Source organism: Alligator mississippiensis, chromosome 1 (assembly GCF_030867095.1).
Source record: "Alligator mississippiensis isolate rAllMis1 chromosome 1, rAllMis1, whole genome shotgun sequence".
Classification (NCBI taxonomy): domain Eukaryota; kingdom Metazoa; phylum Chordata; order Crocodylia; family Alligatoridae; genus Alligator; species Alligator mississippiensis.
The window spans coordinates 237,073,689-237,097,556 of NC_081824.1; the positions used below are offsets into that span (position 1 = coordinate 237,073,689).

Here is a 23,868-nt window from a genome sequence, read left to right on the forward strand (position 1 = left end):
GAGATTCGGCCATAGACTAGAATGGGGAATGATTTACATAGCCATAACTCTTGTCATTTTTTTGCAGATTCAGATGAAAACAGCAGGGAAGGTAGCCCCTTCTGAGGGCGCGAAGCCTGCCAAGTTTCACGGAGATAGGTGCAGGGGTTTCTATGAAAGTGCTCCTCAAACTGTTAAAACTCGTATCACTTGTGTGCGTTAAGGCAAAGTGGGATGAAAACAGCAGGGATGGTAGCTGCTCGTGTGGGCATGAAGCTGTAACAAGACGCCCTTTGCCTGCACCCTCCCCCCTTTGATGCATCTCTTTTCATCTTTTCTCCTTCCACCTTTTCTTCCTTCCTCCTCTCCCCCTCTTCTTCTCTCCCTCCATCATAAAACATAGGTAATGAAATTACATTCTAATAAGTATTTTATAAGACATAAGCATAAGGATATAAAATTATATAGGTATTTTATAGGGTATGAAATTGTATCTTTATGAAATTACACTTAACAGGCATTTGTATAAGTATAATGTATTATTGTATTCTTATATTTCTCCCATTATCTATCTCACTGTGCCATGGCATTTTACCTTTTATATTTCATATTTTATACTTCTAAACTTTTACTGAATGTATTTTACTTCAGAAGTAAGTTGTATCCTGTAACAATATTAGAAACCATTGTTGTAAGCGAGGAATCAAACTGCCATTCCTCTGTGTCGGGCTGATCTCTAAATGAATAGGAATGGGGTGAATGAACAAATGACAGTAATAGGCATAGTGGGCTGCGATAACAAGATAACAAGCAGTGATTAACACCTGCAGACAGCAAAAAGGAAGAAATCAATACCAGGGCCGGGAGCTCCTTTAACTCTTTTGTCAGCAGTGGTGATACCTAGGCAGTGTACAGGGATGCACGTACGCTCCCTGAGAGCACTGGTGGACCCCTGAAAGGCTGGACCCCCCCATTTAGGTGACAGGCAGGGGTGGCAAGTGGGAGTGTCAGTGCCACCCCTGTGAGCACTGGTCGGGGAGTGGGAGCACCGGATGAAGCACCTCAGACGCTTCCAGGAGCGCCGTGGCCACTTCCCAGTCAGCATGATCAGCCACTGGGAGAACCCCACCCCAGTCAGCAAGATTGGCCATGGGGGGACCCGCCTGGTCGCTGACTGGTCGCGATGGGGGGGGGGGGGGATGTGCCCCCCCCCCCCGACTACGGTGGCACCAGTCACCCATGATTGTCAGTGCAACAAAGTCTCCGGTTTGAGTTAATGCCGGAGACCAGTTCTTAAGACTGAATACAACCTGATCAACCGCTCCCACTCATGCCCACTCCCATTCAAGCCCCTGTTCATGCCTACGGTCACCCCATCTCCTTCCCTCTTCTCAGTTTGTTTGCTTCAAGCCTTCCGAATCTCTGAATCTCTCTAAATCAATTCAGAAGCTTCCGATTCAATTTGGACCTTTTAAGGGGTCTCCCACTTCGGTATGGATTCGGAAGTTTGGCTGCTGAATTGGACCGAATCTCCTCCAAATCAAATCGGCTACCGAAGCTTCGCACAGCCCTATGATTAAGTCCACCTCCACCAGGGTCTGTTAGTTTTGTCATTCCTGAGACATAAACACACACACTATGGCTGAGATGCTCAGTTGGTATGAAATGACATGGAGTCAATGGCCTTGCTGAGGCACACTGGCTCCTCTGCTTTTGTCAATTACCTCATAGATTCATAGACGTTAGGGTCGGAAGGGACCTCAACAGATCATTGAGTCCGACCCCCTGCCTAGGCAGGAAAGAGTGCTGGGTCTAGATGACCCCAGCTAGATGCTTATCTAACCTCCTCTTGAAGACCCCCAGGGTAGGGGAGAGCACCACCTCCCTTGGGAGCCCATTCCAGACCCTGGCCACTCGAACTGTGAAGAAGTTCTTCCTAATGTCCAATCTAAATCTGCTCTCTGCTAGCTTGAGGCCATTATTTCTTGTAACCCCCGGGGGCGCCTTGGTGAATAAAACCTCACCAATTCCCTTCTGTGCCCCGTGATGAACTTATAGGCAGCCACAAGGTTGCCTCTCAACCTTCTCTTGCGGAGGCTGAAAAGGTCCAGGTTCTCTAGTCTCTCCTCGTAGGGCTTGGTCTTCAAGCCCTTAACCATATGAGTGGCCCTTCTCTGGACTTTCTCCAGGTTATCCGCATCCCTCTTGAAGTGCGGCGCCCAGAATTGCACGCAGTACTCCAACTGCGGTCTGACCAGCGCCCAATAGAGGGGAAGTATCACCTCCTTGGATCTATTCGTCATGCATCTGCTGATGCACGATAAAGTGCCATTAGCTTTTCTGATGGCTTCGTCACACTGCTGACTCATGTTCATCTTGGAGTCCACTAGGACTCCAAAATCCCTTTCCACTTCCGTGCCACCCAGCAGGTCACTCCCTAGGCTGTAGGTGTGCCGGACATTTTTCCTCCCTAGGTGCAGCACTTTGCATTTCTCCTTGTTGAACTGCATTCTGTTGTTTTCTGCCCACTTGTCCAACCTGTCCAGGTCTGCTTGCAGCTGTTCCCTGCCCTCCGGCGTGTCCACTTCTCCCCATAGCTTTGTGTCATCCGCAAACTTGGACAGAGTACATTTCACTCCCTCGTCCAAGTCGCTCATGAAGACATTAAAGAGTATCGGTCCAAGGACCGAGCCCTGCAGGACCCCAGTGCCCACACCCTTCCAGGTCGAAACCAACTCATCCACCACCACTCTCTGGGTGCAACCCTCTAGCCAATTCACCACCCACCGGACTGTGTAGTCATCCAAGTCACAGCCTCTTAACTTGTTCACCAGTATGGGGTGGGATACCATATCGAAGGCCTTCCTGAAGTCTAAGTATACGACATCCACCCCTCCTCCTGTGTCCAGGCGTTTCGTAACCTGGTCATAAAAGGAGACTAAATTAGTCAGGCACGATCTGCCTGCTACGAACCCGTGCTGATTTCCCCTCAGCATAATTTGTCCTGCCGGGCTCTCGCAAATGAGCCTTGATAATTTTTTCAAAGATTTTGCCAAGGATGGAGGTGAGACTGACTGGTCTATAGTTGCCCGGGTCCTTCTTCCTCCCCTTCTTGAAAATGGGGACCACATTGGCCCTTTTCCAGTCCTCCGGGACTTGGCCCGTGTGCCACAAGCGTTCAAATATTCCCGCCAGTGGCTCTTCAATGATGTTGGCCAGTGCCTTCAGCACCCTCAGATGGAGCTCATCCGGGCCTGCCGACTTAAAGGCATCCAGTTCTTCCAAGTGACACTCTCACTCCCCTGAATGCCCTTTTGCTGCCCCCAAGGAATGTTAAATTCTATAAGACTATTTTAGTCAGATTGGAAGCAATCAGTTTTCTACTTATCTCCCTGTCAATCAAACCCAGTGCCCAAGCATGGATTGCAAAGCACAGTACAGAAACTCAGACCTATACAGAATTCTTCAAGCAGCAAACAAGACATGCTTTCCATTTAATCTTCATGCCCAGGGCAAATAATCATCCACAGTACAAACAGGTCAGAGGCTGAGAACCACTAGTTGTGTTTAGGCCGTTCACTTTGGGACCAAAATGGTTGGGGGAAGGTGGGTGCTAACAGGACAGAAACACTGCTTACAGAACATGCCATTGCTTTTCCCAGTAGCTTTAGACCATGATCATGTGATGGTCAGTATTTCTACTGGCAACTGTTTCATTCAACTAGGTCCTAAAATTATGTAATTAAAACTTAACAATACGTGACATACTGTCCTGTTCCTGCATCTCCACAGATCTGTCACATGAGGAAATAAAGAGGAGAATCTGGCCCACCTTCTCTAAAGCTGGCTTTGTTTTATGCAATACTCAGGCTTTCTTGTAGTGTTCCTGGCTGTTTTCCAAGGCACGTTCACTCCCTAAACCACATGGCTCCAGTCCTGCCAAGTAATGCACATGCTTAACTGGGCTCACATGCGGGTGTTTGAAGGAATGGGGCCTGTGCCTCTTTGGTTCTTCAGCTCTCCACTGTTTACAGGCCCCTCCTGCAGTTTTGGTTTGTTTTGATCTAGTGAGATTACTTTAAAGTGCTGAAAGCACACAGCACAATCAGTACAGGTCAATTTGAAAGGCCTAGTTCTACTCCCAGAACATGGTCAAGGCAGCGACGTGCATGTAAATGAGAGCTGAGTTTAGCCAGCAGAGAAACCTGGATGTTGTGTGAAACAGGGTGTCTGCCCCTGTACAGCTGGGAAACCAGGAAGGACTCTCTTCAGGTGGAGCCCAACTGAGAACAGGTATCTGGGCCTGGGAGTTGGGATGTTTGTGTACAGCAGGGGTAAGCAACCCCCAGCATGGGTGCTAGAGCATAGCACATTACGGCATTTTGCTTGGCAGACATGTCTGACAGCAGACAGTCAGAAAGGCGCTGGGGTTGCATTGCCACAACAAGGATCAGGCCCCTTATACCTCCCTAACTGCATGCCCTGGCATGCCAACATCTTACAAATCAAAGTTGTGGGTGTTTTTGGCACTCTGCCCCAAAACATTGCTGACCCCTGGTGTAGAGGCTGGCTGAGCTCAGAAGAAAGGGCTTTGCAGAAAGGATGCCCTGAGGAGACTATACGTAACAAATCCCCTACCATTCACTGCTGGGGTCCAGGCACTGATAGTACCCTCAACTCCCCTGGCTCTCTTTCTGAGGAACTCTGTAATTGAACAATGCAGCTAGCTGGGGTGTAGTGTGTCTTGAGACAGGGGAGCAGGCAGCCCCAGGGCTCCACAACAGACACCCGCACTCAGGCAGGTGGAGACAGGGGAGCAGCAACTGAGGGCTGCCTGCTCTCCCATCTCAAGGTACGCTGCGCCCCAGCGCGGGGGCTCCGCAACACACGGAGATGGAAAAGCAGGCAGCCCAGGGCTGCCTGCTCCCCCATCTCCATGTGCTGCTCCCCAGATTGCTGGGGCACAGCATGCCTCAGGGCAGGGGTTGCCTGCCTGCCAGCTAGCCCTGTGCTGAGGCACTCTGTGCCCCAGCCAGCCTCCCCTACAGCATATGGAGCAGTGGGACAATGTGTACTGCTGCAAAGTGCATGGGCAGGGGCATGCACTGTGGCACAAAGTAGCAACACAAAATTGTGCCACTATTTGTGCTGCTGCAAACTTACATCCCTGCATGTGTGGACACAGCCATTTTATGTTAGAATAAGATGGATACGAGTCAGCAGTGTGCCTTTGTTGCCAAGAAGTCTAACAGCATGCTGAACTGAATTAGTAGTATTGCCAGCAGATTGAGGGAAGTAATTATTCCACTGGTGAGGCCACATCAGAGTACCATGTCCAGTTTTGGGTCCCCTACTATAGAAAGGATGTGGACAAGTTGGAGAGTTCAGCAGAGGGCAACGAAAATGGTTGGGTGGCTGGGACACATGACTTCTGAGGAGAGACTGAAGGAACTGGATGTATTTAGTCTGCAAAAAGGAAGAGTGAGGGGGGATTTGACAGCACCCTTTAAGTACATGAAGGGTGGTTCCAAAGAGGATAGAGCTAGACTGTTCTCAGTGGTGGCAGATGGCAGAACAAGGAGCAATGGGCTCAAGTTGCAGCAAGAGATGTTTAGGATGGATATTAGGAAAAACTCTCTCACTAGGAGGGTGATGAAGCACTGGAGCAGGTTACCCAGAGAGGTAGTGGAGTCTCCATCTTTGGAGGTTTTTAAGGCTCAGCTTGATTTAGTTGGGGATGGTCCTGGTTTGAGAAGGGGGTTGAACTAGATGACCTCCTGAGGGCCCTTCCAACACTAGTTTTCTATGATTCTATGTTCTGCAATCTGGTGCCAAGATCTGCAGTGAATCAGACACACACACAGCCATCCAGAATCCTATCCTAGACTGGTGCACAGCAGCCACCTTTCAATGGCCTCATCGTAGACACCAGTCTTCCGTTAGGGACAGAAGCCACAAAACCAGGCTTTACTTCCAGAATCCAGAAGAAAGGGGAAGTAGTCTCACACACTGCACTGGAGGATGCTTTATCAGCTGTTGTTGACATGGAGTTCAAAAGGTCCTGCCCTGTGTGTCACACTCCTCCTCTGCCTGATCCTTCACAATACTCTTTGGGACACTGGCTCCTTGGCTTGGAAGGAAGGCAAGGACCTGAGATTTGGGCTCTCCAGAGGATTAATTGGTGGCTCCCACACTTAGGTGCCACATGTCAAATAGAAAGGATACAAAGAGCTCTAAAGCTACTACTGACCTCCTCAGTCATGGGAGTGGGGGAGCCCAGCAGCAATTTTGCTGCTGCACACAGCTGTCTACACAGGAAATTTTTTGCCACTGGACAATTCTATGCCTCAGTCAGGGCTGTTAAGCAGCTGTGTCTTCATCCACTACTGGGAACCACAGGGGATTTCAGGGGCTCAGATTCTACTTTTACTTGCCCTGGTGCCTGCAGAGTGGGAGGGTGGGAGCCTGGCTGCAGAGATGGGAGGCTGTACCCTTCATTGCTCAAAATAAGACCTGGGGGAGAAAGTTTTCATGCCTGCACCTCCGACCTCTGATCTGGGGTGGCTGGGTCCCTAGCACTGCATTCCAGTGAGTCCTACCCCAGATATAGCAGGGCTGTTGATCAGTAATCTGGTCACAGACATCCAGGTGAGGGAGATTAAACAGCCTCTTACCAGTGTCTAGTGCAAAACCAAAATAAATCTGCTTGCTGTGAGTCAATACCACCCTCAAGTCTGTGGAAGTTTTATCACAAACTTCAGCAGGAGCAGAATTTGTTCCTGTGCAGGATGACTAGAACTTCCTAAAGTCACAGAACCTTTTCATATCACTTCTTCTACTGCAGAACCCCTACTCCTATCCTAAAGACTAGCACGGAGCCTATGACCCAACCCCACAATGGTGGTACACTGTCACCCAGCCTGCTCTGCCATTATCTCCAATCTCTTTGCAGAACCCCTGATGAACTATCATGAAACCACAGGTTCAACAGAACACAGTTTGAAAACCACTGGACTAGGATACAGTGGATTAATAAGCCTTATTCAGTGGCAAGTCAACTGAGCTGTTTTTCTGTAATTACAATATTAAAGGCTTGTTGCAATGCTCTACAGCTCTTCCACAGAGATCAGGGTCTCTCTCTCTCTCTCTCTCTCTCTCTCTCTCTCACACACACACACACACACACACACACACACTATTGTCTTCTTGTATTCAAAAGTTTCCCATTTTACTCGCTCCTCCTTACTCAAAAAAAGAGAACACCATATTTTTTCCCAAACCTATCTTCCTGTCAGGCAGTGGATCTCTAAGCAAGGACTGACTTTCAAGCCCCTACTTTTGACAGTTCATTGAGGTGAATGCCTCACACTGAAAATGCCTGCACCCCACACAGTCTTGACTCACATTTGCAGTTGCTTTGACCTTTCTAAGGCCACTGCATGGATCCGACCTAAAGTTTGCCAAACAGGGACACAGAAAATGCAGGACGAATGAGTCACATGTTCCAACTTTCACTGCCTTTTAAATCTATCTTTGGAATCCACAACATGCCAGTCATAACATCTCTGGTAATTATCTGGGAACTTTGTTCTAAAGAGTGAATCAAGTATCCCCCCCTCCTTTTTCTCTTGTGGATGGTGATAATGGGAATGAAGGGACTTCTCTATCCATCCTGGGTTTCCAGGGGCTCTGTCTCCTCCCTGATCTTTGCTAATCCTTCCTGTCTCCTTGGGTATTCAAGGTTCTTCCACATCTATATTTGTTCTGTCTTCTGAGGCTAGAAGCAGCAGCTGACAGTAACCAGATGTTACCTCCCTTACACTCACATTCATAGGAGACCTTATAATCACATTGCTCTGACACGCTGCTTGCACTAACACAGACACAAGCACCCAGGGAGATGAGTCTGCAGGTAGAACTACACCACAGAAAGACAAAAGCCCTGATCCTTGGTGCCAGCCTAGGAGGTGAGTGGAACGGGGATGTGTGAGGGGGTTGCACTAAGTCATCTGTGCATACATACACCCACACCAGTCAGCCAGTCCCATAGCTGCTCTAACCTGAACAGGCTTCAATGGCAACAGGAGCTGCAAGTGGTCAGAGATCACTGGAATGAAGGAGCAACTTCCTCTATGTCAGGGCAATCCCCTGTGGCCAACTAAGCCAGCCTATACCAGAGAGAGACAGACTGCTCTAGCACATGGGAGAATTTCACCACAGGACCTTCTCCGATCTCTACCCCTCCTGTTCCAGTGCTTTGCTCAGTGTACCAGGACCTCATCCAGCTCCCAGGGAATGTAAGCCAGGGAGCGCCCAATTCCCTGGACAGCCTCTTCCTGTTCCTGCTGAAGCCAATGGCAGAATTCCCACAGGTCCAGCACTTAGAGGACAGGAAATATAGTGTTCCCTGCCCTGGGTAGAACACATGGCTGCCATGCAGGAAGTCACCCTCCCACATTACTGAAGATGAAAGAAACTGCTGCATGGGCTGATGGTCAGACTGACTTGGAGCAGTGGCAGGGCCAGAACCAGCACCAACAACTCTGCTGTTTTGGGCTCCCTACACCAGTGTCACTTCTAGCCTTCTGCAAAGTCTTTGGGCTTGCAGCTTGCTGTGGATGCAACCCTGGTGCTGCTGGGAACTGCTGGGCACCGGTCAGCCTGGTCAAGGGATGGAAAGATTTATTTATAGGCTGCTGAGGAAGGAAGAGAGTTTGACACAGACTTCCCTTTCAGAAGAAATTTTAGTCCCTCTGAAGAATGGGACAGAAGCCAGAACTCCAGTGACTTTGCTTCAGGGGACAAAAGATTCACCTGGCTCATCCAAAGTATGATTGGGTTGTGCCCTGTGTAGGGGGCATACCCCAAGCTTGCCATACGTCCTAGTTTGATGGCACCAACCCTGTAGCTCCCTGTTTTTGCCACACTTGAGAAAATAAATCTAGACTTGGATGCCTACGGTAGGACTCAGGGTTGGCACAGCACTTCCCCATGGAAGCTGGACCTACCCCTGACCTGACTGGGAGAGGAAAGGAGGATGGCTCAGGGTGTTCATTTGGCACCTGGGAGACCCAGTGCTGCCCTGCCCTGCCACTGGCCTTGAGCAAGGTACTTAATCTCCCACTGTGGTGTCCATGGAGGAAGCGTGTTCATCTCAGGTTCCCCCAGGTCACTTGTAACCTGCAGTTCTACTATCGTTATCAACCTTACCTTAGGACAATAAACACAAAAGGATGACAGGACTGAGCCCTGTGACTGGCTGCTACACAAAAGCTTGTCTCTGGGACATGGCAATAATGTCACCTCTGTCTTCGGGACATGATCTGGGGCCTTTCACCACAGAAACAATAAGACCAAGTCAGCTGTTCTGATTTAGGGCACACTTCAGAGACTCTCCATGTATTCACATCGAGCATAACACACTGTGCAGCCATGCAAGAGGTTATAGCGAAGGAACAACTCCACAGGGGCATGCTAAAGTGAGTGGCTTCACTGGCAGAGGAAAGCAAAGGGAAAAATGCAGGACATGCTAGCCCTCAGCCTCAGCGTCCCCCATGGGCCCCTAGATGGCATCAGTAGCAGGAGAGCATGCCGTAGAGGAAAGGAAGCCATGGCTAAAGAAGGGAATGCCATAATGAAGAGAGAAGCAGTGCCTCTGCGCAGGCACCTGGAATCCCACCCCCTGCTGATATCAAAAGCATGGGGTTCACCCAGAAACCCAGTGCCTCTTCACAGCTTCCCATTCTCCATTAAAGTCTGGGTGGCCACCAATTCCTTCCCCCTGTGCAGTAGCAGCCATGTTGGGAAGGGCAGGACAGGACAGGACAGCCATGGGACCCTGAACACTGACAGAAGCCCATGGGCCTCCAGTCAGGGGGCTGGGGTGGGCCAAGAGGTATACTTTAAGTTATATGTGTCTGGAAAGACCCAGATACAAAGCAAACAATCTGTTGCAGGGTCCATTTCCATCAGTTTCTCTGGGCTCTCAGGGTCTGTCTACACCAGGGAGGCAGAAAGCACTGCTGTCCAGTGCTGCGCTCAAGACCTGGGTTTCTGAAGTACTTAAGAATAGCAGCTTGGGGCATTCCTCAGAATGTCCTCAGCTCCCTACCCCATATTCCTGGTGTTGATGTACACCGACAGGAGTGGGTGGGGCCTATTCCTCTGAGAGCAAGACTGAGTTCTCTGTGACTGTGGTGTAGACCTATGCTTGACAATGAAAAACCTTCCCATTCAAAATTCAGACTCTACACCCTTTCACAGCAGACCCACAGAATGCTCACTGAGGACAATCAAGTAAATTGGCGATATCTTCGAGGAGGTCATCTGAGAACAGTGGTGAATTTACATGGGAAAGAAACCTGCTTTACTAAAAGGGTTGTCTATTAGTTTTTCATCCTCTTACTAACCTTGTTCTTATAATTTATTAATGGTCTAGCTCATTCTGGTAGGCAGGTTAGCTGAAATGAAGTGGTTTTATTTTCCTAATTTACAGGAGAAATTCCTAACAAATTCTGTGGGATTATGTCTAAGCCTATAAATAAACCAAAAGAAGCTTGCAGTCTTTGTAGGCCACTGGCCAAATAACGTCCAAGAGCAACTTCTACAACAACCAGCTCCAGGGCGTACATTGCAGTGTGACACTGAGGAAAGAAACCATGTCCCAGTTAGACCACTTTATCTATTAAGCCAATGCCTACCCTCTTCATATTCCTGCACAGATATAGTATTCAATTAAACACCTAAAGCAAAATCTGTGCTGAATGAAGGGAATGCTACAGTGAAATGCATGGAGTGCTGCAATGGATGGCAAGTACCTGCATGTCTGGCAGGTCCCCCTGCTATTGCAAAGGACCTCTGCACAAAATAAGCTTTTGTACTGCCTGTCTTTACTGCTCAGATGGACACATTCAATGGCTGAAGGTCTGAACACATTCCCTTACCTGTGCACACAAGCCCTTCAGAGATGCAGTGCATGGGTTGGCATATAATTCAATGCTTTTCCAAGAGCTGTGACTTATCTAGGACATGTGCCCAGGCTAGGACTTGCCCAGGGAAGAGGCTTCCTGACCTTTCACACACGAGGTGATATTAGAACCTGATGGTCACATTAGCAGTTTAGCTGTTCCTCCGTTAGATTAGCAAACAGGAGATGAGTACTGCCACCTAACTGCCTGCCACCAAGTACAATAAACAAAGCCAGGTGCTTTACAATCAGAGTCCAGCATTCTCTTGTTCAAGTGATGGGCAGGCAGTGCATCCCTTCCCACCCCCTTTCCTTCAGTGGCACCATTATACTCACCTGGCACAGTTAGGATGGAGGGAGAAATGTCAGGTTTTTCATTCACTTTGCTGCTGTTCCAAAACCAGTGAATCTGTACAGGCTCTGGAGGCCCCACCGCATGGCAGGTGAGATTGAAAGGCCTGTTCCTAGTAACATTCAGGCTCCGGGGCTGCTGGATGAAGTGTGGGAGCCCTGTGCAGACAGACACAAGAAACAGTGGGCTCCAGAAACAGCTGTGATAGGGGCTCACTACAGCAACTGCCTTAATAATCGGTCATGCCTGGATTTGGCAGCAGTGCTGGTAATAGGCTGGAAGTTCCCTCAGTCCTGTGTCTACTGTGATGCCTGCTCTCAGCAGAAGTGTCACAGTCCCTGCTGGCCTGAATTCAGCATTGCCTCCCACCCCTCTCTGCTCCTGGACCTCTCCAGGTGCAGTCCCAGTGGCCCAGTTCTATTCTGCACTCTGGTGTGAACTCCCCTGGTCTCAGTGCTCCTGCAGCCCTCTGCCATTGGCATTTTCCAAGCTAGGCATACCTTCCAGCTGAACAAATATTGGGTCTGACACGATCTCATCATTGTGGATTTTCAGCTTACAGCTGTAGGATCCATTATCGGAGCGCTGTGCACGGATTATGCTGCAGGGGGAAAGGAAAGAGTTACAGGTGTCTGGTCATTTGCCTCTAGACTGACCCCAAACAGCTTCTGTTCCTTGGTACACATGAAAAAAAATACCATAATCCTTCCAAAACTGGTCTAAATAATGTTAATGCAAAAATGATGTTTACAATTGAAGTCAAGCACTCCAAGGTTCAGAAACACCAGGACTAAAGGTAAGTGTGCAGACTCAAGTCACAAGGGAGTTTCTCCACACAGGCTGCTGCTGCATCAGTGTAGACTGAGTAGTGCTCACTCTACAATCTTGTCTTCATCATTTGATTTCTCTGTTGTTCAGTCAGTGTTTGGCTGCCAGCCTTATTAATTGGCTTGCTATTGAAAGACAGAATGAGTAATTTCTTCATAGGTTTTTTGCTCCTCACAACAGTTTTGAAGTGCTTCAAACATGTTAGTTTGTTCTCACAAACCTATATGATGTGATCAGACATTATTACCTGTTTAACAGGTGGGGAGCAGAAACAGAGATTAAAGTCAAAAGTGTTCACTAATTTTCAGTGCGCTGTTTGAGGCAGTTAGACCTGATTTTTCATAATTAAACTTTACAAAGGACTCATAAGTTCAAAGCCTAGCTCCCACTGATTCAGTAGTTACAGGGAGTGCTCAGAATTTCTGCAAAATCAGAGTCTAGATTTGTTAAACTGGGAACCCAGAAAATGGGAATTGCATTTAGGGGCCAGGTGTGAAAAGTATGGTGTAAGTGATTTTCCCAGCATCACAAGAGAGCTCAGTGGCAGAGGCAGGGACAGAAATCAAGTCTCCAGGGAAACATTCAAGTGCATTAACCATGAGACCATCTGTTCTGTTTCTGCAGTGCCCCACCTTCCTTGCTGGACACCTTTTGGCTTCTGCAATAAAGGAGGCAGTATTCCTGCAGACAAAGGCATAAACTTAATTTGGCCCTGGCACACCATCTACCTTGCACAATGCAGGACACAGGGACTGCCTGGTGATGCATATGCACAAAGGAGACAAATTAAGACGGATGATAACCAATACTCAGGCATTTCTTAAATCTTGGGTGCTTGACTGAGCAAACTGGATGTCCTGGACATGCAGTTCTGTGTATGCAAGTACCCTGGTTTAAAAAACAAGCAAACAGAAACTTCATCATCTGGCATCATTCTGACCCATTGAGGTCATCGGCAGGGCTGGAGGCTCTGCTGTGTTGGCTGGCGGAGCAGCTAATATAGAGGTGCACCGATAGAGATTTTCTTGACTGATACCAATCTGATAACTGATATTCAGGAATGCAGCCAGGCAGCGTGGAGAGCAGTGCCCTGCAGGTAAGTCTGTGGAGGTGAAGAGGCATAAGGGAGGAAAGGCCCCCATGGTTAGGGAGTGACTGGGGCAGGGGGCACTGCCCAGCCAGGGCAGTGAATGGGACCCTGGTGCCAGGGCAGGGAGCCCGACAGCTGCAGGCGGCTCATTCAGAGGATCAGCATCCTGGCACTTTAAAATGGCAGCAGGCGTGCTTGATCTAAAGCTGGTCAAATGAGCTTTAGTTCAAGCGCTGCCACCACCATTTTTAAAAATGGGGACACTTATGTGGGGTGAGGGAAGAGGTGGGCTGCCTGCTGTGGGCTTGGGGCTCTCCACCCTGCTGCCTTTGCCCTGGGAGCCATGTGCTGGCTGTGCCATATCCTCTGTTCGCCCAGAGGTGGGAGACACAACTCGCTGCCCCCACTCCTGCTGGATGGACAGGGGACATGCAGCTGCTGCCAAGTTTCCAGGGCAAAGGCAGTAAGGCAAAGAGCCCTGAGCAACACAGTGGGCAGCCTGCATCTGCCTCATACACAAATCTGGGGGGGGCACATGCCCCCCTCCCCCACCCCCGAGTGGTGCATGCAGCAGCAGGGAGCCACTTCCCCCCCATGCCCCCACGACAAACTGCCTGTGGCTCCATCCCACTCCCCGCCCCAGCCCCGGGGTCCCATTCACCACCCTGACTGGGTAACACCTCCACCCCAGCTCCAGCCCCTGCCCAACTCCCTCCTTCACCATGGGGGGGGGGTCTCAATCTGCACCCCCCCATGCCCCTTTCCTCCCCCATGCCCCTTCCCTTCTACCAGAGATGTTGGGCAGAAAATTGTCCGCAGAAAAGCTGCCCGGCTTTTCTGGGTTGCGCTGCCTCAGGGCTCCCCACACCATCTGCTCCAAGGTGCACGATGCCGGAGCCCAGAGCAGCTCTTTGCAGCCTCCTGGCTGCAGCCAGCCCAGGCTCTGGGTAGCTGATGCCTGCCACAGAACTCGGGCTGCTTGCAGCAGGGCTTGCAGCCTCCCAGCCACCTGCTGGGAATAGCCTGGGCTCCATGTCTGGCAGCAGCTGCCTCCTTATCTGTCTCTCTCTCTCTTGCTCTCTTTTCCACCCCATCCTCTCTCTCTCTCACCCTCTTTTCCTCTCTCTCTCGCCCCTTCCTCCTCTCAAAACTATGGCAAAAGATTTGGTACGCCACGCATTGCGCAGCCCTTTAAATTCCCAAGTAATAATTTGGCGTGCCACACTTTGCACAGCACTGGGTTCAGCCCTCCTAGCTTTGGCCAACATCACCTCTAGCCCAGGTATATACTTGGGTTGTGCACCCCAGGTGTAAAAGGTGGTAACCCTACCCACACCAAATCAGACGTGTTATATCACAGCCTTATATGCACAGCCCTTCTTCCAACATATGGCACACATTAGTTGGTAAATATAAAATCCCCTGGAAAATTGAGTGTTGGGGTACTTACTACAGTTTTCGGAAGTTAGGGGGTACTTGCCACTTAAAAGGTTGAGAAACACTGGTCTGCATGAACACTGGAGGGGTGGCAGTGGCCCATGGATAGAAAAAGGTTGGGAACCACTGATCTAAGCCACCAGCCACTAGACATTTCTGAAATGGAAACAGCAATCAGTTAGCACCACTCCAGATATCTTTATAAATTACCTGAAGGTAGAGATCAATGTTATTTCTTCCCCATCAAAAACCTCGTAATATCGGCTGGCTATGCGGTCAGGTACATGCAGTTCCTTCCCATCTTTCCACAAGGCAATAACAAAAGAATCTTGATTGATTAATAATCGAGGTACATTAATTGAGCAATTAAAAGTGACATCTGTATCCTCATTAATTACTATGTGTCGTACTGTGGGATTAAATTTAACTGATTGCAGAGAGTGGTTTACAAGTCTTCCATTTGCCCGGCCAGTCCTTGGCTCCTCAGATTGCATTTGTGTACTGCTCTGGGTGGGATGGTTCATCTTGATTAGAAGGGACCGGGGAAATCGGGATGCAATGGCTGAGTCCAATGAAGCTGCTTTTCTGGATGGAACCAGGTGTGACTTCCTTATTTCTGATCTTCCTTCATCCTTATCTGTAAAACAACGCCCACACTTTATAACCTCTTTCAATATCAGAAGGCAGATTTCCACCTGACTTGAGGGTATCTCCCGCAGAGACCCTCTCACAGCTACAGGTCATCAGCTACAGGACTCCCTCCATCTGTGGCGGCATGGCTCCTACTGCACACCCATATTACAAGCTCTGGTGGGAGCTGGGGGCATAGCTGCTTGAAGAGACTGGCTTCCACACAGGGTGGCTCCTCCCTTTGTGGATCTCTGGGGGCCCTTCCCCACACAACCCCTAGACCTACAAACTCTAGGCTGCGTGCTGCCAAGGATGTTTCCCCACATGCCTCCTTTACTGTGGTATGAAATAACTCTATAAAAAGCATTCCACATAAACAGAGAAGCCAAGTTACAAAGAGAATGAGACAGACACACAAAGATGTGCTCTCTGCACGAATTACTGTGCTTGAGGAGTCCAGCTGGCCCTCCTCCCAGCGCTCATTTGAGCTGGAGCACTCAGCTGAGATGTTGGCACCAAAAACAGATGATTAACATGTGGCTGTGTTGTGTTAATAAAAACATCTTATAGAGTGGAGAAAATGCTTCACGGCATTTAAACTCATAGCCCCTCCTATTCATACACCTAAACCTAATTGGACCATTTGCAATTTTGCATAAGGGAGTGATGCAAAAAGAGTGCTCTGCTTGGTTCAGTGGGCTGTGTTGAAACAGAACAGGCATGTTCAATGCAAGGTATTTTGGTTGACTTGCTAAATTGACGTGTGCGCCCCATCTTGAGACACAAAATCATTGCTGCTGTCAGGTCAGGCAACCTCCTAATGGCTCCTGTTTTAGAATGTAAGAGGATTTGAAGGTCCCCAAGCAGAAAAGGTTTGGGATAGAAACCCTCTAGGAAAAGCTAAACTTGGGAGAATGCCAGAGCTGAAGTTACTGTGAACTCAGCAACAGCAAAACAAAACTGGGTGGGAAAGTCACCCAACCATGCAAACCTAGCATACACTCGAGCCTCTGTGCTTCTCTAACCTGGGTTCAAGCCTGGACTGCAGACTTCTACTCACAGCTGAGAGCTGTCCAAGGACTTCCAGTATGTGAGCTGTGGAGTCTCAAGGGTCACCCCAAGTCTGGCAGAACAAAGCGAGTACTCAAGCAAAAGGATGGACTTGTACACAGGAGCAAGGGTTGAAATCCAAAGTTTCTTCTTTTCTCTGCCCTGGACCAGGTTGTTTGACTGTGGGCAAAGTCCATTAGCCTCTGTGCCTTGCTGTCCTTATTGATGAAGTGGGACTACTACCTTGCATAGGATATTAATGGCAAAAGGCAGGGTAGAGATACACCTTAAAGACCAACAGAATCAGAGATGTATACGCTTTTGTGAACCACAGCTCACTTCGTCAGAAGCCGAGCACATTACTGTATACAGAATCTGATGAAGTGAACTGTAGCTCATGAAAGCTTATGCATGTTTTGATTCTGGTAGTCTATAAGGCACACTTCTACTCTGGCTTCTGCTTGACTTCAAGGTAACATAAATAGCTACCTCTCTTTGCAAGGGTACCAATGATTACAAAGTGCTTTATCTGGGAGGCAATTACTATGGAGGTTTTTCCTGCTGACTCCCTGCTCAGCAGCAGCCTGAAGTTAACACAAATTGCCTTCTGAAAATACAGTGTGACATATTATTTAACACTGATGAAGAATGTTAAGCATTCAACTTACTTTTTCCCCCTAGCTTTCTAGCATTTCCCACTCTTGCCTGTACAAGTCTTTAAGAGGAGCAATAAAAAAATTCTAAGAAATAAAGCAGCATATTTTAAGAGAAGAGTTCTGCAGAATGCTTTCCAGATAAATATTTTTACTAGTTTAGTTTAAAAAATCTTCTACTGGATATCTCAAGCAAAACTAAAGGTCTGATCAATCCACCTTGTTGATATCAGTAAAATTATGCTTCCTTTTCAAAAAGTAAATTTGATCAATCCTAGTTAACTCTGCACTTCAAAAAAAATGAATTAAGTAGTTACAATTAAATAAAAAAATTAGTAGAAGGTTTGGACATTTTTACTCAACAAGTATTCAAAAGAGACTCTTTTTTAGGCAGCAAGTAGTCCTGAAAAATGAAACATCTCTAAGATTTAATGCTATGTCATTAAAATAAATTTCCCACTGTGAATAACTGAGCACTCAAATAAGTCTGGTGTACATTACATAGAACCAGCGACCTAATTTTGAGGCTGGATACATTTCTTTACTAAGCTGATCTCTATTTTTACTCATGAAAAATGATACTTTTCGAAAGAAATTCCTGAACAGTCACAACAGTTTGCTCCCAGCTTTGACTACTCTTAGAGTAAACAGAAATGCTGTCCCAGTCTAAGTTACTAAACGACTATCCTCCCCTACAAAAACTACTAAGCTCTTCAAGAGTGCCTCATATCTTAAACCATCATAACACAAACAAAAAGCAGGTGAGTATAGCTGAACCTTCAACATCTTACTGCTGCTTGCTTATACCATGCTAGGAACCAGGCGACCAGATGCAAAATGGCTGAATGGCTCAATAAAGACAGATTTTTGCCTTGCGAGGGACCTCTGAAACTTGAGACCCTCATTTCCTGACACAGACCAGCCAGGCAGCCCTCCTTCTCCTTTGAATTAGAAATCTCATGCTGAGCTGAGACAGCAATATCTATTTTTTAAAGTCGGTTTAATTATTTGCAGGAAAAAATCTACTCTCGTAAACAACAAAATATTAGCCGGTATTTCTGCATTTATTACCCAGAGAAAAAGTATTGGTAGCTCAAGGATCCAATACCTTTCCTTTTAATACATGCACTCAGAAAGGTGCCACCACCTTTACTACTTGAGTCCTTTTCTAATCTAGAACTCTCTCCTGGGGACTGATACGACCCCCACCAACATAGTAGGTATTTGTCCTCACAACACCACCGAGAGGAAGAGAAATGTAATTATCTCCACTGATAGGCAGAGAAGTGTGTCCTAAAGACATAGAGCTTATGGCACAGTAGGCACTGAATTCCGATCTTGACAGGGTTGGGCTAGCACCCTCATCTTTGGAGCACCCCTCCCTCCCTCCCTGCCACCCACCTCCTCATTCCAGCAGCAAACTGTTTGCGGGGGAAAGGGAAGCAGAAATACAAGCTAAAATGTTATTTTTTAAAACAAGGGTAGGCAACCTCCAGCATGGGTGCCAGAGTGGCATGCAAAGGCACTTAGCTTGTCACGTGCACCTTGGGGTGGATGGAAGGGAAGGGGTCGGGGTTGCACTGATACAACATGGATCAGGCCTCTCGCGGCTTTCCTGCTGCCCACCCCTGGCATGCCAACATCTTCCAAGTTGAGGTTGTGGGTGTTTTTGGCACTCTGCCGACCCCTGATTTAGAACTTTAGTTTTATTATTATTTCAGACTTTCTAAAGACAGCAATACAGTCACCTCACCCAGTCTGCAGTTGAAGGGACCAACTAGCCATCTAGTAACAAAGACCCAGCTACTGAAGCAAAAAAGAAAAAAAACTCTCTCCTCCCCCCCATCACACACCCACCCACTCAAAGGGTTCTTATCTCTAGCTGCAGTCTTGCTTTCTCAACAGATTCCCTTAATGACTTTTGGAATGTGCAGAGAACGGAAGAAAGAATCTAAACTGAGAGCCCTACATCAGAAAACCTTACAGAGTCCAATTATTTTTTTAATGAGATATTACTGGATTACTATGTAAATCCAGGAAGATTTCCACACATTCTCTGTAGTATTATAAATTCAGGATTTCTCTGACTGTATCCAACATGCATATTCAAGTGGTCACAACAAATACTTACATATTTACCCTGATAAAAAGACTATTTGGACATGCTCCCCTCACATAGAAACAAAGCTCTTACATGCCCACCGTGGGACAGAATTCATTTCCTTCTAATCCCACCCACATCGTGGGCCTCTGAAATGACCATTGCAGAACTTTGAAGGGACAGTAGGCTAAGATAGGGTGATTTCAGAGTGAGCAACAGGGACATGTGATACAGAGCTTTGGGTGTTCATTTTGTAATTGTCCCTAAGAGAGGGCAGAAAGGACACTTTCTCACTGTGCAGCAAGTTGTTGGGGTCATGGGGGCTCCTGACTTTGCTGATGGTGCAGACGGAGTCGAGGGAATGGCTGAAGAGAGAGGAAGTAGTTTCAAAGTGAGAGACAGCTTCCCACGGGTGTCTGGGTTGAGTACTAGTGGTTTTGCACTGGGGTTCCCCTGCCGTTTTATGGGGCTCTTTTCAAAGGGATGCTTTTGCTCAAAATGTGAAGAACTTTATGGTTTGGGTGTGCTAATAAGGAAGGCCAGGGCAGGCTAGGCAGTTACGATGCCCTTTCAGGATCATCCTTCTTCCTCCAGAGTTTTTCACATGCTCACTATATTTGCTGCACTGTAATACGTGTACTGATATACCATCCTACTGTTTTTAATCCCACGCTTTTTTATCCCACCTGTTTTAGTGCACAAGTCTGCTCCCCTGCCTTCCTCCAGAGCATCAGAGATTGGCCATAGCTGAGAAGGGAGAAATGAACTAGGAAACACTCAGGCACCTGACTGATGGGGGGGGCAGGAAGAGTGGCACAGTCCCATATGTATACCAAATTGGTCTGACTGATGGGGGTTGTTCAGCTATTCAAGGTTAATCCAGCCACCAGAATCAGGACCACAAAGGAATTTTACTCCAGGTCACACTGGCAGGGACCACTGGGGTTGTTATGCTTTCCTCTGTAAAGCAAGGCACTTCCCAGGATCACCCAGGCACACCTTACCCAACAAATTCCTGATCACTGAAAGGGCCCAAGGGATCAGTGACACCCTTGGTTTCTCTTGCTCTCTCTCCATAGCAGAGTGTTGTTTTGGAGGAACTGGAGCTTTTATATTTGTGGGTTTTCTTCTGTCAGCTGTGGTGTGTGGGAGGGACCACTAATGGACTCCCATGGACTCTTGCAGTGTTGTAATGTGTTACAGTCATCTACAGTTGCAGGGGACTGAACCCAATGACTGATGTGTTCCCATCATCTTCACTTAGATCACATCAGCATATCTAGGGGCCAACAGAAAAGGGGTCCCATTTTGCTACACCTGGTTCAAGCCCAGCACAGCAGCATCGCTGCCCCAAAGAACCTACCCCAGAGGTCACACGCCACAAAATGGCACGTGTGCCAGCAGAGCATATCGCGTGCTATTTTGTGGCGTGCCATTTTGCTCGCCACGCCACAGCCAGCCTGGGCTCTGGGCAGCTGGCACGGACCACGGAGGCCAGGCTGCTTGCAGCAGGTGGCAGGGAGGCTGCAAGCCCTGGTTGGGGCTCCGTGGCTTCGCACATGCCTCTGGGATGCACTGTCGGGAAGAAGCTGGAGCACCTCAACCCCATCCCATCCCTGGCTGTTTGTGGGGATGCGAGCCCAGCAACAAGGACTGGGCCCCTTGTGGCTCCCCCGCCCTCTGCCCGGACACCCCACGTCGAGGCGCGGGTGAGCTTGGGATGTCTTTGCCAGTCCGGCCCCTGCCCTACACTCTGAAGAGGCAAGGGGATGGGGGGGTACAGCTTGCTGTGAGGGCAGCGAGAGAGACAGACTCAGTCCCAGAGTGCCAGCAAGGGTTACACTTCCCCTTCTCCGGACTCCCCCCCACCCCTCCCTAAGCCCGGGGCTTGGATGAGCGCGCAGGCTCCTGCTCGCCCCCCGGGACATCTCCCGCCCCTGCCTGCGGGCAGCTCCGGGGCCGGGATGGTCTCGCGCCCGCCCGCGGGCACAGGTCCCTGCCCAAGCAGCACAGCCCACGGGCGCAGCCGGACTCACCCGCTCCGCAGCCCGGCAGCAGCAGCAGCAGCAGCAGCGGGCGCTCTGCCCAGCACCGACCCATGGCGGGAGCCCGGGGAGCGCCTCGGGCAGCCGTGCGCCCAGCAAACTGCTGCCCCGAGCGGGACGGGACGGGACGGGGCGGGGCGGGGCGGAGCCGCAGTGTCCTGCCCAGGCCCGGGCCCGCCCCGCGCTCCGCCCGCGGGCGCCGTGGAGGCGGGAGGGCAGTGCCCGGGGGCGCCGGGCTGCTGCGTGGCGGCCGAGCTCGCCCGGCACTCCCTCGCCCCGCAGCCGGGCAGGTGGGGGGACCCGCAACTCAGCCCCTGCGGGAGGCTGCCCACAGAACCGCCTCCAGGGGGGAGCCCCCTGCCCCGAGTCTTTCTGCCCCTGTTTTGTTCTCGAAAGAAATGGGGAGTAGCTCCGGAATTGGGAGGGGGCTGCAGGTTCTGGAAAAAAATGCTGGCTGCAAAACGTGCCTGGGAAAACTGTTCCTGTTCAACTACAGGCTTTCGTCTCCTATGAGGCTCGGCGCGGCTTCGGAAAACGGGGCTAGCTCGGCGCCGCTGAAGAGCCGAGAACTCTGCCAAAACCTTCAGTCCTGTTCCCATGGGAGAGAAGATTGTGCCTACCCCTTCAGGGCCCCCTCCTTTCTTCCTCCCCTTTCACTGCCCTTCCTATTCTAATCTCCTATTCTACTTACTGCTTTTTAGTTAGAAGCCCCTTCACCGGCATCCGATTAAATAAGCCACAGCTCATGAAAGTTTATGCATCTCCGATTTAGTTAACCCGTGAGGTGCAAATCTACCCTGCCTTCCATCAGTGTGCCTTTGTCAAGCCCTGCCACTCCTGCTCTTCCTGGGGCTTGTGTCCACATCTTCATTCTCTTCTAGAGCGGCTCCCTAGTTTTCAAGGAGTCCATGGAAAAGGACCAGTGTTTGTTGTTTTTGTTGGGGTGCATCCAACCGTCCGCACTCCTGAAGCTTCTGGCACAACATTATCTACAGGAGTATTTCTCAACCTGTGGGTCAGGACCCAAAAGTGGGTCGCAACAATAGGTCACAAACAAACTTGAAAAATGGATTCTCCTTTAAAGGAGAAAAACGTGAGAAACCGTTGCTTTTCCCTTGAGGGCTGGCAGAGCTCCAGCCTATGGGGAGCTGTTTGGGGGCTCCATGCCCCACACACACCCCTCCTGTCCCACACACTTGGGGGCAGCAGGTCAGGAGTGAGGGGCACTGGGTCAGGACTGGTCATTGAACTTTACAGATGGGTCCGGGTTACAAAAAAGGTTGAGAACCACTGATCTACATTATTAGCTAAACCTCATCACTCTCATGAAGGCTCCCATGTTCTTTAGGCACCCGGTGAATGCATCAGTCAGCAGGATGAATGACTTGGCGATCAATGGAAAACAGACCCAGTTTTGCCACCTCCTGTAACTGCAGAACCTGATGGCTGTATTACGCAGTTGGCACTCACTGCCTACTCTGTCATCCTCACACAGCAATCAGAATGCCAGGTTATAGTCTCAAACAGAAAAGCCAAGCTTTCGGTGCTCAAGAGCAGGGACAGACAACAGCAGTCATCAGTGATACTTCCCAGCTCTTGAACTGTGTTATTTATACCTTTACCCACTGAAACACTTGACCCCCTGCATATCGTATCTTGTTCTTTTATATTTTAGGATTTTTCCTGAATTTACTGTATTTCTATACCATTTAGGGGGCAGTGGTCAGGGGATACGAGTCTGATCCCAAATCCTCTAGCTTCCCACCGAAGGTAAGAAAACATTAAGGAGGTCCACTATGTAGATTTATAAACACCTTTCTTTTCCTTTAATGCTCTCTTTGCACATATTTTTAAGGACTTATCTCTGTTTTCATTTCAACATTTTCATGCACATTGAAAATGTCTCCCTGTCATTTCTAGGAGTAAAATCATCCAATGATAATTGGTTTGGTGGTCCTGAGTGAGATACCAAATCCTATTCATTTCTCTCATGGTGGGTCCCTTAGCTGGGATTCTGGCAGCATAAGGTATTAGGCCCACCCCCACAAAAGCATAACTTAAAGTCATAACAATACATAACTGATATATCATTATTTCTGAAGCATTGTCATTTCTGTAATTCAACAGTAGGTGATGTCACTTTCTTGTGACATTATTCTACTTATTTCTACATCTATTTCATTTTGTTATCTGTAATGGAGAATTCAGTATTCTCTGAACTGATAATAGGTTCCTTTGGGGTTGGTGGAGATGAATGTAAATTATACCACTGAGCACAGAGGCTGCATTTGTTACTACAGTTAAATCCACAGTGGGAGTGTAGGAAAGTCTTTTACAACTATGCTAGCACCAGAGCAAACATTCCTCTGGGATCAGTAGGAATCAAACCTAGGTCTTCTGGATCTTGCAACATAAGCTTCTCTGCCTAAGACCCATCTTTGTTCATCAAGCCTGTGTGAGGCTCCTGAAGCTACCTCTGTAGGTAGGTTGAGGAGCCTGCCAACCCCACCACCCTTGGTTGGAATAAAATGTGCAATGATTTGTTCTGTCATAGGTAGATGGGCAGGTGTGTGCCAGCCATCAACATTTTTGCCAGCGTTGTCTACCCCTGCATGTCTTAAAAAAGCCAGGAGGCAATCTGTGTTAGTGCTAGAATAGAGTTAGTCAATCTGGAGCAGGCTGTGGTCTGCAGGCCCCACAAATGCAGAGCCTCAGCACATGTTATCACTGCCTGTAG

General features: G+C 48.8%; 1 protein-coding gene across 1 annotated transcript in view; it reads right to left on the reverse strand.

Annotated features, from left to right (window-relative positions):
- MERTK (MER proto-oncogene, tyrosine kinase) overlaps nt 1-21,268 on the reverse strand; it is a 74,619-nt gene extending 53,351 nt beyond the window's left edge. The window contains exons 1-4 of the mRNA XM_006258087.4: nt 21,123-21,268; nt 14,863-15,289; nt 11,798-11,898; nt 11,282-11,455 (exon numbers count right to left, since the gene is read on the reverse strand). Of these exons, the coding sequence (XP_006258149.2) occupies nt 11,282-11,455; nt 11,798-11,898; nt 14,863-15,289; nt 21,123-21,186 (766 nt within the window). The 5' untranslated portion in view covers nt 21,187-21,268. The remainder of the gene's footprint in view (nt 1-11,281; nt 11,456-11,797; nt 11,899-14,862; nt 15,290-21,122) is intronic.
- Between the last annotated feature and the right edge of the window lie 2,600 nt (nt 21,269-23,868).